Source organism: Heliangelus exortis, chromosome 4 (assembly GCF_036169615.1).
Source record: "Heliangelus exortis chromosome 4, bHelExo1.hap1, whole genome shotgun sequence".
In the NCBI taxonomy this organism is placed as follows: Eukaryota; Metazoa; Chordata; class Aves; order Apodiformes; family Trochilidae; genus Heliangelus; species Heliangelus exortis.
In genome coordinates, this window is record NC_092425.1 from 28,152,287 (window position 1) to 28,167,174 (window position 14,888).

Genomic DNA, 14,888 nt, shown 5'->3' on the forward strand with positions numbered 1-14,888 from the left:
GGAAAACCCCTCACAGCTTTCAAATTTTTACTTCTCACTGTGAAAACAGCAGGCAATGAGCATACACTAGCAGTTCAGTGTCTGCATCTACAGACAGCATGAAAAAACTATTCTGAGAGCTGTGCTTTACCTATTTAATTCATTAAAGTGTGAATACAAACGATGACATCCTAGGAAAAAAAAGATATTAACATATAGTTATCTCTTGCAACACCATCAATTCCCTTTTGTTTTCTCATTTAAAGTGGCAGTTACTGTACAGGAAACAAGTGAAAAGTGGATACCTTTTAGCAGCAACACAGACTTAGTGCCTGCTTGTAGAGGAACAACACTTTGAACAACACTTGCCCTTTCCACTATGCTTCCAGGCCCTTAAGAACCCTGCATTCTCTGCCTTAAGTAACATATGTAGAATCTCTTCTAACACCACACTACTCTGCAGCCATGGTTCAAGAGGCACACCTTACTTTCTACAGAACATGGCATGGGAGCACCTATATGGAAGATTATACCGAATCACACTCATTGCTGCTGTGTGCTTCCCTCACCTCTATCCCTTTGCCCCAGCAAAACAGATATAAATACAGAAATATGTGTACAAACTTTGTGGCTTGTATACAAAAGACTGTAATGTATTGCACTGCAGCTCTTACTACATATGTAGCAGAAGACTTGAAAATTGCAGCTCTATGCAGCTGAACAAATGCAAAGTAGGACTAAAATATAGGAACCCCAAAAGTCTTCAAACTGGTTTGCAGGGCTCACATAATTTCAAAATATTTTTAGAAATGAGCACGTTCTCATCCTCCATATAAAGGTAGGGCACTGCAATAAATAATTATGAACATAATCAACACATTAATAGTTTTGGAAGGTAACTCTAAGTGAGCTACTAGCAAACAAATGTGGTAGACAACCTTCCTCTGGCACAATGAGACCCAGATCAGCCACGGTTACATCATTTGGACTATTATCTCTTCTGAAATATCTTTCCTTCCCTGAAGAAATTATCTGAAAATACATTATACTTTTTATTTAAATTGTTCATTCACCGAGTTGGAAACTTAAAAATTTCTTCTCACTTTGCTGTTGTCGTCCTTCCCAGTATCATTCTGGAAATCCAAAGAAGCACCTGGACACCTGCCACATAAAATTTTCACACTACATGGAGAAATGACTGTAAAAATGGTTTGTAACCATCCACTTCTGTGACACAACAGAAGGGCCGAATTTATTTATGGCTGTTGCCAGCAGGGTGTGCCTTTTTCTTGCAGTTGTCAGCAGTTCTATCTGGTAGCAAAACCACCAAAACCATGGAACAGGGTTTAATACACAGCTAGATTTCATGTGCTCAGCTGTCAGCACCTCACATTGACCTCATATGGACTACTTGTATCACTCACCACCAAAACACCAAATGTCTGCAGACACTAGCATTTACATACAGTTATGGTAATAAAAACTTTGTGGGGTATGACTTTATGGTAATAAAAACTAAGTAACAAAGTTGAATCTTCATGCCACTCTGCCCAACTTTCTCTGTAGTGTCTGGACTTGAATCTTCTCCTGGCTTCCAGAAAGGATGCAAGTAGGCTCTCATGAAGTGCATATTGAAAGATGCTACACCATAAGACAATGAGGCAGCAACTATCCAGTAACTCCTAGTTGACGTTTTGGCTAAAAATAAACAGTACTGTAAGATAAAAATAAAAATACAACCATCATTTTTTTTTTGATGGAGGTGAGTACCTTTGCAGCCTTAATACACAGATGTACACACACCTGCTTGACTTGTACCTTACCTCTGCTGTTAAAGCTCTGACTTCAGCATGTATTTTTAGACTACATGGGCAATTTTCCAGTGTTCTGGGTTCAGAATATTGCAAGGAGAGAACCAAAATACAGTAGGCTTGACTTGCAGAGAGCAAAGAATATTTTGTTTGTGATATCAAATATGTTGGAATTTACTATCTGCAAAGCAGCACCTCAGATGCAGCTTTCAAGTCTCCTAACATACTATATATGAAGGAATCCAAACACTGAGGCAAGATGTATGGCTATTAGTAGGATTAGGCTGAATTCATACTTTCCATGAGTATATATTGCCACACAAACCTCCTAAACTCCACCAGATCCCTTTCGAAACGCACAGCTTTGAGAAAAATAACCCAATTTCAACATAGGCTTAGTGTCTTACCATTTTCCTCATGGCAATACTCCTGTCCTGCAATGCTGCATCTCCGAAACACCATCTTATTTTCAGTGAGGGTTCCAGTCTTGTCAGAGAAGATATACTGAATCTGGCCAAGGTCTTCAGCAATATTCAGTGCTCGACACTGAATTGTTGAGTCTGTTTTCTCATGGTAAAAATCAATGTCATTCTGTATTAAATAAATTTGTCCCAATTTGACAATTTCAATTGATACATAGAGAGAAATTGGGATCAAGACCTACCAAAATAAAACATGGGGATTAAATGAAACCAAACTGTTTGGCCAGTTACAAACATGAAGTAGCTCTACTGAAGCTGAAGAGTTACTTCGAGGATATAAATGAGATCAGAATATGACCCATGCTCAAAGCAGATCAAAGTTACCTGTAATAAAATGATCATTGTCCAGAACATATTGAATCCTGCTAATGTTGGAGGAATTGATTTCCCATTTGCCTCAGGGATGTTAAAAAAAGGTATTTCCAAATACCTATTTAACCAAATTCCATGGCCTTGAAAACAAGAATAAGATGAAGTAAGTCAGTTGTATGTAAACTGTATCACAGTTCAGGGTCATGCTATTTTATTCTGCAGTTCTTTCTAAGCTTTTAAGTTACCATTTTCTCTTGAGTTTTTCCTCAACAGGAACCATATTAAAATTAATTAAGTATCGATGCACACATGTTTTAAACACCTTTTTGGTTTGACATAAAAGTTAGTGTGTTTAGATCTACTCAAGCTCACCACTTAATCAGTCCCTAAAATACCAAGTCCTTACAACTTCAGTCACACTAGGCCTCTCCCCACACTGTGCAACCATCTTATGCTATCTGAACAAACTTATGAGAAAGTAGGAGTTTTGCAGAGCAGTGAAAGAAAAGATCAATGAATTGGAGAAACAGGCTCCAAATATAAGAACTAGCTTCAGGAAAATACTTCTTGACCACACTCCAGATTAAACATTGCAATATGAACTAAAACCTGACAGCATCCCCAACTGCTAGGAAATTACATATGGATAAAGGCCATTTCTGAGCTGTGCTGATAAAATTAATCAGGCCCACTTAAACACTAAGCATTGTAGACTGAGAGAAGGAATAGCAGGAATCTGCTGATTCTCACTTACCTATTGCACCCGTTAAACACATCAAAATTAGAAGCAGAACACACCAAAGAATATCAGTGTTCACTTTTCTTTCCAGTTTACTGCGCTTGTAATGAGGGCCACTGTTATTCAGCATTGCTTTGGTTTCATGACCTGTAACCACAACACAAGCTGAAAATCTCCAACAGGAGGCATAAAAAGCACAAGTGCTTTATATTTCTAAAGCTCTGGGAAATGGGACATTCCATTTGAACAGAGATTTGAACACAGGTTATAAATATGAGCATCCTAAGTTCTCCTACAATATATTAATTCTGTCCTAAAAAAACTGAACAAGCTTAGCCAAAATCTGTGATGTACATATTAACTTCTATACCGTAAATAAAGCCCATTCCTATAGAAACAATCTTATTCTTTATGTTTTCTATATTGTTTCTAATATATTTTTTTTTAAATCCTGCACCTTCATCACAACTCTCTGTCTGGATACACCATATTGATCAGTTTAAAAACCTCTGCCCTTCGATACAGAACACTGGAGAACAGCACCACCTTCAGTTTTGGACCAGAAAAAAACCTAAGCAAGCCACGCATCTCTATGTCCATTTCAAAACCTAACTTTTCAATTGCAACTAATAGTTGAGGACATGGACCTGTTCACAAGGAACAGAACTAGCTTCCATGAATAATCACATATACCTATTCTTTTCACTGTTAAAATAGAAATAAAATTAAATGCATTCTTAACATTTCCTGCTACAGCTGCCTTCTGCTGAATTCAGGCTTCTACTCTTGTAATTCCTCTTTGTGCAATACTGTTTCTAAGAGCACATAACACTCTCTGCAAGAGCCAGGGTGGTTCACTAACCTGCATATACCACTATGCCTACAACAGCTTCTGTGTTTCTTACTGTGCATCCTCGGAGCAGTAAATTTTCCTTGCTGAGGCCCACTCGATCCTTGTTGGAATGCTCACTGAAAAAAACCAAACCACATTACTTCAGGAGTAAATCCTGCAATTATTACTCATGCTTTGCAAAACCACTAGAGAGCAGATTTATCAAAGAAGCTGCTAGTCACTGGCTGCCATTCTGACCAGACTTTTCAGAAGAATGGGGTAATGTGCATGCAGATCACCTTTCAAAATCCAGGGATGTAGGCACTGTATTACAACTTTCTTCTGTTTACAAGCTTAGCACTTGCCATTTAGCAATGTGAGGAGGCCACACTACTGAAAAGACCTCAAGACAAACACTAGAAATCTGAAAGTCTGTGACTTCTGCTTGGATTGCCAACATCAGAAAAAATAGAACAAAATACAAAATTCCATTTTCATTATAGTGTGAGCATTTTTACCCCTGTGGCATACTTTCAGTACAGGTAGGCCCACTGTTTGTCAATCTGGTTCCTCAGAAACTAAGATTTTTATTTATTTTGCTTTTCACGTTTCTAATGTGTCAGCGCCCACAGGGAAAAGTACAGACATCATAGCTCCCAAAACGCTGAAAATCAATCACTCCATGAAATAGTGTTTGTTTTCTACTGTCTATAGAAAATCATAAACCCATAAGAAGAAAAAATACAGATAGGAAGGTCACAAGGAGTTCAATCAAGTCACCAATGATTACACAAACCAAATCAAAGCAGGGGAGGAAGTCAGTCCTTCCCCTGTCCTATTCTGAGCAATGCAGCTCAATCCAGACCAAATACTGTAGATATCAAATGCTATTAAGAGTGATTTGTAACACCTATTTCAAATATAGAATCACAATTGTAAAACAACCTGAACTACCATGTTAATAATATTCAGTAGAAAATAAAAAGCACTAGTGGGCTTTCCCAGTTCACAGCCAAGCCCTTCTGGAGCTCTGTTGGGCTGCATTCAAACACAAAGTGGTGCAAACTGACTTGTATGCATATTGTCACAGCAAACAGTGCAAGCTCTCTGAAATTGACAATAGTTTCAAGAGCCACCAAGCCTACTTACAGAAAGCCTCGGAAGCAACTGAGGTCATCATTAGGACTTTCACACTCTATTCTACTGGAAAATTTTTCTGGATCAATTTCAGAGACCTAAAGTAACAGAAAAAAAGTCAGTGTGAGAGATGACTCAGTTAATGCTGTTCACAGTAAGCTTGTAGCAGAAAAATTTTAAAAGTTCCAAAGGTTTTATAAATCCTTGGAGGACCATAATTGAAGCTAAAAATGTATTTTTACTATATAGCAACAACAAAACCACAACAAAAACAAACAGTGAAAGAGAGAAGATATCTGCTTCTCTCTCTAGGTCACTATACAGCACAGAATTCCCTTCTAAAAATTCAAATTTCTCACTCATGACATGATAGACACCATAAGTGACTTCTTGACATTTTACTTGAGTAGCTGTTTTCAACTGGCTTGCATTAATAGATCTCTTTCCCTGGGTTAAGTGAACATTGCAAGATTTGCTCCAAAACAACTCAAGCAACAAATTAGAAATATGTTACCTAGTTACTCTGTATTCAGATGGCATTGCTGAGCAACCAAGAATTAGGCCATCTAGTGGGCTGGGTTTTTTGGGTTTTTTTCTGTTGAGTATCTGTTATGTCAACTTAGACCACTAGAAATTCACAATTATCACCTGCTCTGAATATCCTCTCACCACCTGCCTCTGCTTTAGATTGGTTTCTCCATCCAGGCCTGCTGTTTCAATGTAACAGATCCCATCGGGGTCACTGGAATACAACAGCACCATGTCTGCAGGAATGATTTCATTACGGGAAAGTCGGATGAAGTCACCAACATTGACATTTTTCCAGCACTCATCTACATATTTCTTCTCCTTCCTGAAATACATAGAAACCCAGAAATTTTTTACAAATGCATAAACTGAAAGTACAGTGAAACAGACTGTAATTAGAAAATTACTCTAATAGATAATTTATGCCTCCAAGACATTAGAAAAACCTCTGATGAGATCAGAGAATCACAGAATGGTTGGAAGGGGCCTTGAGAGATCATTGAGTCCAATGCCCCTGCCAGGGCAGGATTAGCTCAAGGTGAATATAATAACAAAGAATCAGGTCTGGGGTCCAAGCCTTGTTTTTTCTGGGAATTATATTTCAGGCATCCTTCTAGAATTATACTGAACACCTCTGTTTGAAATTACTCAATTTAAAATTGATCCCACTTGCCTCCTGTATTTTCATGATTCCAAGAAAGCAGTGGTTTCAGGAGTTCTCTTTGGGTCACTGCTTTTTCTTGCGGTTATGCGATCAAGAACAGCAACTTCTTCACTAATGTTCTGAATATGAACACTTGTATTTACAGACTTAAAATACCTTTTAAATTAATTTTGAACATAAGATACCAAGATGCTACTCAGGGAAATCAGTAAAAGCTCAGGCCACCAGCACTGATTTGAAATTCTCTATTGATACGAAATATCCAGGCATGACGCAAGTTTGAACTGTTTTCAACTTTCCATTTAGAGCTGCTGTTCTGTCCTCAGATGAGATGAAGCATCTTCCTTTTATGTAATCACATCTGTTTATTGGAAAAACATCCAGGTCCAGAGTGGTGACTCGGACAGAAGGTCACAAGCAACAAGGAGTGCTTGTTGAGCTAGCTGGAGGCACACAGCAGTGAGCTACTGCAATATGGGGGATGACAATCCTACAGCTGCTGTTACAAATGCTGCACAGGTCATGAAGTATGTTTTTGTATGAATTGTCACTCGCCTCAGGGACCACCTGGCTTTTCTGCCTTGTACAGACTAGCCTTAGGACTATGTTTAGAGAGCTCCACAGCCTTTCCACAGAGTTACACTCCATGGCCTCCTTCCTTCAGTCATCCAGATTGGGTACAATCCAGGCTGTGCCAGGGCTGTCTTCAACCTTGTGCTTCCTTCCCTGCATCTCATTTTAAGCTGGTAGAGAAGCACACCCACACCAGGGAGTTGGGAAGTGCACCTAGTTTCTATAGGGCAGACACAAGCTCAGAGCCCACAGCTTTCAAGCAGGACAACTATTGCTTAATTATGTTGGGACAGCAAGAAGAGCCATCATACTGGCCACAAGCCTCAGTAGTAGTTATCAATATCTAATGTGTAAGAAAAATTATACAGCCAGCACCTACAATGTATACAACTTCTGCAGCTGAATAAATGAACAATAAGAAATTAACTGGAAATTGCATTCAACATTAGATGGTTCTTCATTGTGTTTACAACTGGTATGACTGCTCTCGATTAAATGCATGCACTGGAAAAATCATTATGATTTCCAAGGGATTCTTGCTAAACAAGATATTCTGATTCCTAATGTGAGATTAATGGAAGTTTAAGATAAATCAGCTCACACATAGTAAGCCATCACTTTTGTACCAATAAGATTTAATTCTCCTGAACCATGCCTGTAAGCTAATTTTTAAAATCAGATTATACTAAATAAAATAATTCATGATAATGAAACTAAGGCAAAAAAAAAAGTTAATATTTATAAGCACAAGAAGTAATTTTTACAGATGACTAATATGGCCACCAACTATTATGCATTTTGGTGACAAGGAAGGAATTAAATTAGAAAAAGATCAGAACGTAATCCTGCTTCACTGCCTGAGATTGGAAGTAACACAGAGTATTCAGGAATATGGATAATGAATCCTTCAGCTTTCTGGCAATGAATTATTTCAGGGATACATGAATTATTTCAAGGTACACGACAATTTCTGGCAGAAATAAACCAGCTTCTCCCTTAAGCCTTCTCTGCAGACAATAAGGGAAATATTTATCTTCCTTAATAGCCCAATTCATTCAAGCTCAGATTTTTGTAGGTTGCATAGAATGCTTCTGGAAAAGCTGCTACAGCTATTCAGGTTGGCAGAAAAAAACCCAAATAACAACTGCTTCATTTTCCTTTGATTATATAAGATTATAGTTATATAAAACCAGACTTTTTCTATGGTTATGAGCTAGGTCTTAAAATTTTAAAGATCCCATGCTGATTAAGGTCATGTCTACAGTACTGTTAAGGGTTTGGCATAACCAGCTAGAACATTAAGATTTTAGAAAAGTTTATTTTTATTGTATTGCCTTCACTAGGAAAAGGTGTCTTTAATGAAAAGCAAGAGCTTTAAATGTTGTTTGGCACAACAGCAACTACTGTATATTTCTGCTTGGATGTTACTGAATTTGTTAAAGTGCCTACCTGCCAATAAATCCTTCCCTAGAGGTGCTATTTGTGATGGCAACCACAACACATGAGAAGGGACTTTTTCAAAATACTTGTTCCCTGCGTGACCACAGGTCATGCAAGAAAAGATAAAGGAAGTATAATGGAGCTTCTTTCTTGCATTTTGTATTTGGTGGTATTTTACAGGATTTGAATGAGCTTCAGGGTATCCTTTTATGACAAATATAAAAGAAAAACAATGATGTGGGCAGTACAGACATGCACTAAAGGAAGTTTTTTGCCAGTTAATTTAGAACACGATCAGTTTGCATTTCTGTGTTTTAATTATTCATGCATAAATGATTGCCAGCAAACCTCTCACCTCTAGCATTTTCTACTCCTGACCTGACATACAGTCCATAATACTTAAGTCTTGCACTGGGGAACAGATGTTAACATTTGCACAAAACTATGTGATATACTCAAAAACTTCTCATTCTGTTTGGGGAAATGTTATTACATCATGAGTGCATCTTGATACCATTAGTGAGCTTTTCCAATATAGTGATAAATTAGCAACCTTGGAATTTCCATGATGCTTACAGTGATTTTAAAGGAATTAAAACTATATCTTCAAAACAGATGCTAAGTATAATGATGCTTAACTAGTCAAACTATCCTGGTAAATACAGTATAAACTCACACATTAGCACTCTTGCAACAACCAAAGAACTTTTTTTTTTTTTTTTAGTAAATTTTACACTTATTTGATATCCATTTAGCAAAACTGGTGATCAAATCTCAACTAGACTGGTCCTTGAGTAATCTGCTCTGACCAGACCTGCTTTGAGCAAGGGGCTGTACTAGATGACCTCCAGAGACTCCTTCCAACTTAAATTACTTTACAATTCTACAAGTATCCTAAAAGTAAACCAAAAGATTTATCACAAATTTTTACACATATAATCAAATAATAACAATAAACCAGAAAGACTGTTGTCTCTTACCTGCTATACACTTTGGTCAGTAAGTTGTTTATCTGTTTATCCATTTTGTACTTTGAGTAATCTTCCAGACCATCTTTCACTGCAATAATTGTCAGAACTGCTATTAGAGGTAGCATTGTAATTTCTTTTTGGAAGGCTTCCACCAGAGGAACCCAGTTTAGGACAACTAGAAATAGGAAATACAAATTGGCAACTCTGAAACAAAGAGAAAATAGAAGAGTTAGCTGTGCTAGCAGTCATTTTTAAGTTTACTGTTTCCCGGTTTACTGGTACTTAAACTAACAGTAATTTAACTTCTCTTCACCACAACTTCCATTTAAGAACTAAGTATCTACAACTCTGTTTTCACTCTCCAGTTAATAGATTACTCAGATGCACAGTTGCTCAATAAGTATGATCAGAAGATGCAGAAACTAAGAATTCTCTGGCATTTTCAAACCTGCCCTTCAGGCATGTGTCTTTCAGTAAGGCTTTGACAAACTTGCACTCTTTCAAGTTTACAGGTCTTTTAAAATTAATTTTATCATTTCCTGGTAGAGATTACATGTTTTTAAAAGGAAGCCAACCTACTACCTCCCTTTACAAAGCAGCAAACCTCCAAGCAGAAGGAGAATGAAAACAACTGGCAATATGGAGAAAAACATGACAGGAGAAATGTATTTGCAGGAAATTGGCTGAAAATCCTACTGTAGATTGCTGTGTGGCAATGCTCCAAGAGCAAGGCATATTTCAACAACCTGAACAACAAAATGACTGGAAATTACATAAACTATGGAGAAAAGGATTAATCCGACACTGGTGGCAGTCAAGAGACCAAATAACAGATCTTTTCAGAAGTGATAGGTAGGTCAGAAGGAAGAACAATTTTTAAAAATCTGTCCATATAATAACACACACATTTACATAGAAGCACTAAAACTGCTTCAGGAGAATTACCACAATCAAAAGGAGCTCATTACCTGTGAAACTGCTCAAATAAATTCCGTGGTATAAAATTCAACAAAGTGTACTTAGTAGTCCGTATTTTGTTGTTCATGTATAGTTTTGACACCTTTTCATACTCTTCCTTGTAATGTCCTAAACAGGGTATCACTACCCTATGTTTGCCAATAGTTTTTGATGATTGATAGAACTTGTTACTTGAATTGCTGCTGCTGCCTTCTCTGCCATCTGCTGATATCAGTTGCTGCCAGCGGTACCGGGCCCAGCGGACGGGATCTGCCATTGTGCCTTTAATTCTTTACAGTCCAGGGAGAGTTCTCTATCTAGAATGAAGTCAAAACACAGCAAGTTAAAGATTTTTCAACTAAGAAAAATTACAGCTACAGTTTTGAACAAGCCCAGGAAAAAATAGTTTTCATATTTTCATTATAAAAAACAAAACACCCAGACAGTTATATGTGGTCAGGAACGTGCTGCAAAGGTTGAATTTTTCTGAATTTCATCCTCCCTTTCAGGATTCTATAGTTTGGCTACTCTTCAAAATGAACAATATTTTTGTAATAGCACTGTACATAAGCAGCCCACTCACCAGTTTCTCATGCTGCAGTATGGTGAAAAAGCAAACAAGTGGCATTTTGAAAGGAATCTTTATCTCAGACACTGCAGTCCTTGCTGATAGTTAACATTTATTAAACTCAGGAGACAATATAGTAACAGGAATCTGAGAACATGCTTAGACTCAAAGTGAGGAATTGCCAGTACACAAAGTAGCTATCATGAACAGAAAAACCCTCTTCCCATTGAATTAGAAACAGGTTTCATAATTTTTACCAGCTAATAGAGGATGAATAAACTTCATGCAAATGCTTTTCCTCTATGCACCTTAGCTAAGCTCTAGCAACCTACACAGGAATTTGTTTTGCTAAAAATAGCCAAAGTTCATGGGTATAGGTGACATTCACTTTATAAAACCATGCAATGCAGGCAAGAAATGACTTTAACAGACATGCTTTAATAGAAGCTCAAACCTTCTGTTTCTTACCATGAGGTTTTTTACAATTCTAAATGAGTTTTTACAATTAATAGTTGCTACATCTCTTGTACTATTTCTTCCACAGAACAGCACACATTTTATTTGTTTATAGTTTGTATGAGCCCAAAATCATCAGTATAGCCACTTCTTACTGTAGAATGCTTTCCTTCCATCTGGTGTCTCACTAACGGCATATATTATAGTATTTTTAAAAAATAAATACTTTTCCTAAACTCCCAAACAAAAGCTGCTTCTAAAACCCAGAGTCCTAAATGAAATCTCTTTACTACAGACTAGCCTATGCAGTCATCAAACTGCCTGATTCTGGCTTAAATCAACTCAGGTTTCTGCTCATGTAGTATCTCTTTTTATGCAACTGACAAATGCCATTCTGTGCTGCTCAGATTCCTCCAAAATATTACTGTAAAAAGTAATTTTCCAAGAAATCAATTTGACACCATCATATCTTGTCTTACAGGTCACCCCTGATTTTCCCTTTCTTCTATTACAATTACAGAAATCTTGAAAAACAGGCACAGTATCTTCAGCAGGCCCTCTAGCAATGAGGTAGCATTAATGTATCTACATCAACTCATTATGTTCTTAAAAAGAAGATTCTGCAAACTTCCTAGAAAGCCTGGTCCACTGAATCACTACCCTTTAGCTAGAAAGCTTTCCCCTAATGTCTAACTGGTCTCTTCCTCTATTAAAATTAAGATGTGAAATTCATGTTCCCTTTAGAAACTATGATCTGCACAGGAAGGCAGCAGAGGAAAAATGACAGAGGGAAAATCCTCTATATAGCATCACTTCTCAGCATCACCTGGCAGGTCCCAAGTGAACTAATGTTCTCCTGAGGCCCCTCAGCAGTGCTTCCCCAGGCAATGCAATATGCAAAGGACCAGTCTGAGAAAAAGGTCTTCCTTTTTTCTTAGTGCTAAACCACGTGGTCCCAGTAACCACCAGACTACCAAAAGCAAGCAGCCACTGCACTGAAGGCAACTATGACTAGAACAAAACAGAAACAAGGACGCTATAAAGATTTTCCAAAATAGATGGTACCCTCTTTATTTTTTTTATTTTTTTTTTTTCCCCACAAATGTGGCATCTTCATATCCTTGTTCCCTCTAGTCTACATTGCTATCTCATGTTGAGTTTATCATTGACCAACCCCCCAGAGTGCTTCTCCTTGGGGCTGCTTCTCAACTCATTCCCTGCCAGGCTGTATTTGTGCTTCTGATTGCCCTGAACCCCTGTGCAGGACCTTGCACTTGGCCTTGTTGAAGCTCACGTGGTTTGCACAGGCTCACTTCCAAAGCCTGTCAAGCTCCCCTGGATACCATCCCTTTCCTCCAGCATGTCAACTGCACCACACAGCTTGGTGCCAGCAGCAAACTTGCTGAGGGTGCACTCGATCCCATTGTCCATGTCCCATGTTTGGGGACAACAAAATGTGCTGCTGGTGGGGTCCCTGTTTGGCTGTGCACAGCTCTTCAACACACCGAGAGCTCCTAAACTCCAAATGATCTCTGATTCTAGTATAGGACTTAGGACTGAAGCAGAGAACAAAGCACTGAAAATTGCAGAATTTCAAAAGCTGTCTGGATGGAAAGAGGCACTTTTTTTTTTTTTCTTTTTCTTTTTTTTTTTTTCCCCATCACAAATTTTGACAGTTCAGTTCCTAAAAAAATGCCAGACTTCTAGATTTTTGATGGCATCCTTAAGGCTTGGTGATTTTCAGGAAACAACACTCATCCTTATCTGTCTCTGCTGTGACAAATCCGTAATTTCACAAACAGATCCTACGTGAATCTTTGTTTTAATTAACAATATGCTGGATTATCAGGGAAAGTTTTAATGTGATCTCTTCTTCATCCTGTTAAATCTATCAGTCTCTTTTAAGCTTCCCTCATTAGTATCAACCACACAGGGTGTGTCAATTAACCCTAATTTTGCTTGAAACATTCTTTCATCTACAGCAGCAATGTGAGGTCTATCTACACTCTGTTACAACATGCAATGTCCTTTTACAAAACTTAAGTCAACTGAACACCACAAAATTTTTCAAGATGACATATGAGGTGGATATCTGAGAGGAAGTTAGATGTGTAGGGAAAATAATGTTTGTTTTTGTAAAACCATCAAACAAACATCTGATACTGGTGACTTCTGTGACCAGAAGCAGAAGTAAAGAAACTTTTTAAAGCAAACACTCCAGGCTAGCAGGAATGCAAAGGCTTAAAATGGCAGATCCTGTTTGCTCACTGAAAATTTTAAAGGCAAAAAACCCTATATAGATAAATCAACTTTAGAAGCTTAATGACATTATCAGTACATGCAAATAAAGATGGGAAGGAAGAGTTGAGAATCAGGAAAAATGAGAGAAAACCTGGCAAACTTCAAAACCTCCTCAATTCTAGGTCTTTTTTTTTTTTTCATAATTTATAGCCACTTGGACCATTTGATACCTGGTGACCACTGTTTAGAAAAAAGGTGGGGGGGCAGGGATAAGAGCAGTTGACATTTTAATGGGACATGTTAAGGCAGAATTCCTCACCACTGGATCTAGTGCCAAAGGCTTACAGTGCATTTGCGGTGTTGCTGAAGAGCCCTCACCACATACCCATCCCTGACTCCTGACACAGCTCCAAAACCTCTGCCCCACCCTTCCTCATCCTCCTTCAGAGAGGCAAAGCTTAAAAAGGAACAGGAAACCTCAGATTCTGTTGTGTGTCTTGCCTACTTCTGCAAGTACCCACAGCTATTTGTTGTAACACGTTTTAAGAAAACTCTGAGCAACATGGTACAAACAAGAAATAACTAACATAAAACCACTGCAACTGCACCGCACTGGAAACACTGTATGAGAGGCAACAAGAAATGTCCTACTGTCAAAAAGGTGAATCAGACAATGAACCAGAATCTTGGGAAAAAAGTATCTGGATTTCATACTCTGCTACAACACCCTCTGACTCACCTGGGATTTGACTGAGCTCCTATTTATTTGCAAATATTTTTTTTTTTTTAATAATTTGCATTTCTCTTTTAAAACAGGACTTACGAAGTTTCAGATTTAAGAAATTTCTTTTGCATTTTCTCCTCTTCTGATTATTTTTCTTCTTCTCATTAAATCTGCATCATAAAGTAATGAGCACCTTGTCTTTGGTAAACTAGAAGGAGGTTGAATTCACCAGCTTCATGCTAGATACTGTAAAGGATGAAGTTACCAAAGATTTTTTTCAAGCAAGTTTTCCAAGAAACCCCTTAAAACATTATTTCACCTTCTTCCCTTGTCATTTCTCATGGTAAATTCTTGAGTTCTCCAGATAATGTGAATTCAAAGTAGTAGCACCAAATGCCAAATGTTTCTTTAAATGCTGGCAAATAACCCATAGGATGAGTTACTTCAAAGCAGTAAGTTTTATAAGTTTTTTAA

The 14,888-nt window shown here is 37.8% G+C and overlaps 1 protein-coding gene across 6 annotated transcripts in view; it reads right to left on the reverse strand.

Annotated features, from left to right (window-relative positions):
* Positions 1–14,888, reverse strand: part of ATP10D (ATPase phospholipid transporting 10D (putative)) — a 36,352-nt gene that overhangs the window by 14,686 nt on the left and 6,778 nt on the right. For 2 of the 6 annotated variants that reach the window (XM_071743620.1, XM_071743616.1), the window contains exons 2-9: positions 10,437–10,742; positions 9,478–9,672; positions 5,941–6,145; positions 5,305–5,390; positions 4,186–4,292; positions 3,339–3,470; positions 2,597–2,724; positions 2,198–2,450 (exon numbers count right to left, since the gene is read on the reverse strand). In XM_071743620.1, coding sequence (XP_071599721.1) covers positions 2,198–2,450; positions 2,597–2,724; positions 3,339–3,470; positions 4,186–4,292; positions 5,305–5,390; positions 5,941–6,145; positions 9,478–9,672; positions 10,437–10,702 — 1,372 coding nt within the window. In that variant the 5' untranslated portion in view covers positions 10,703–10,742. Of the gene's footprint in view, positions 1–2,197; positions 2,451–2,596; positions 2,725–3,338; positions 3,471–4,185; positions 4,293–5,304; positions 5,391–5,940; positions 6,146–9,477; positions 9,673–10,436; positions 10,743–12,275; positions 13,088–14,425; positions 14,813–14,888 lie in introns of those variants that run through there. The other 4 variants (XM_071743617.1, XM_071743619.1, XM_071743618.1 and 1 more) reach the window with 4 other exon arrangements.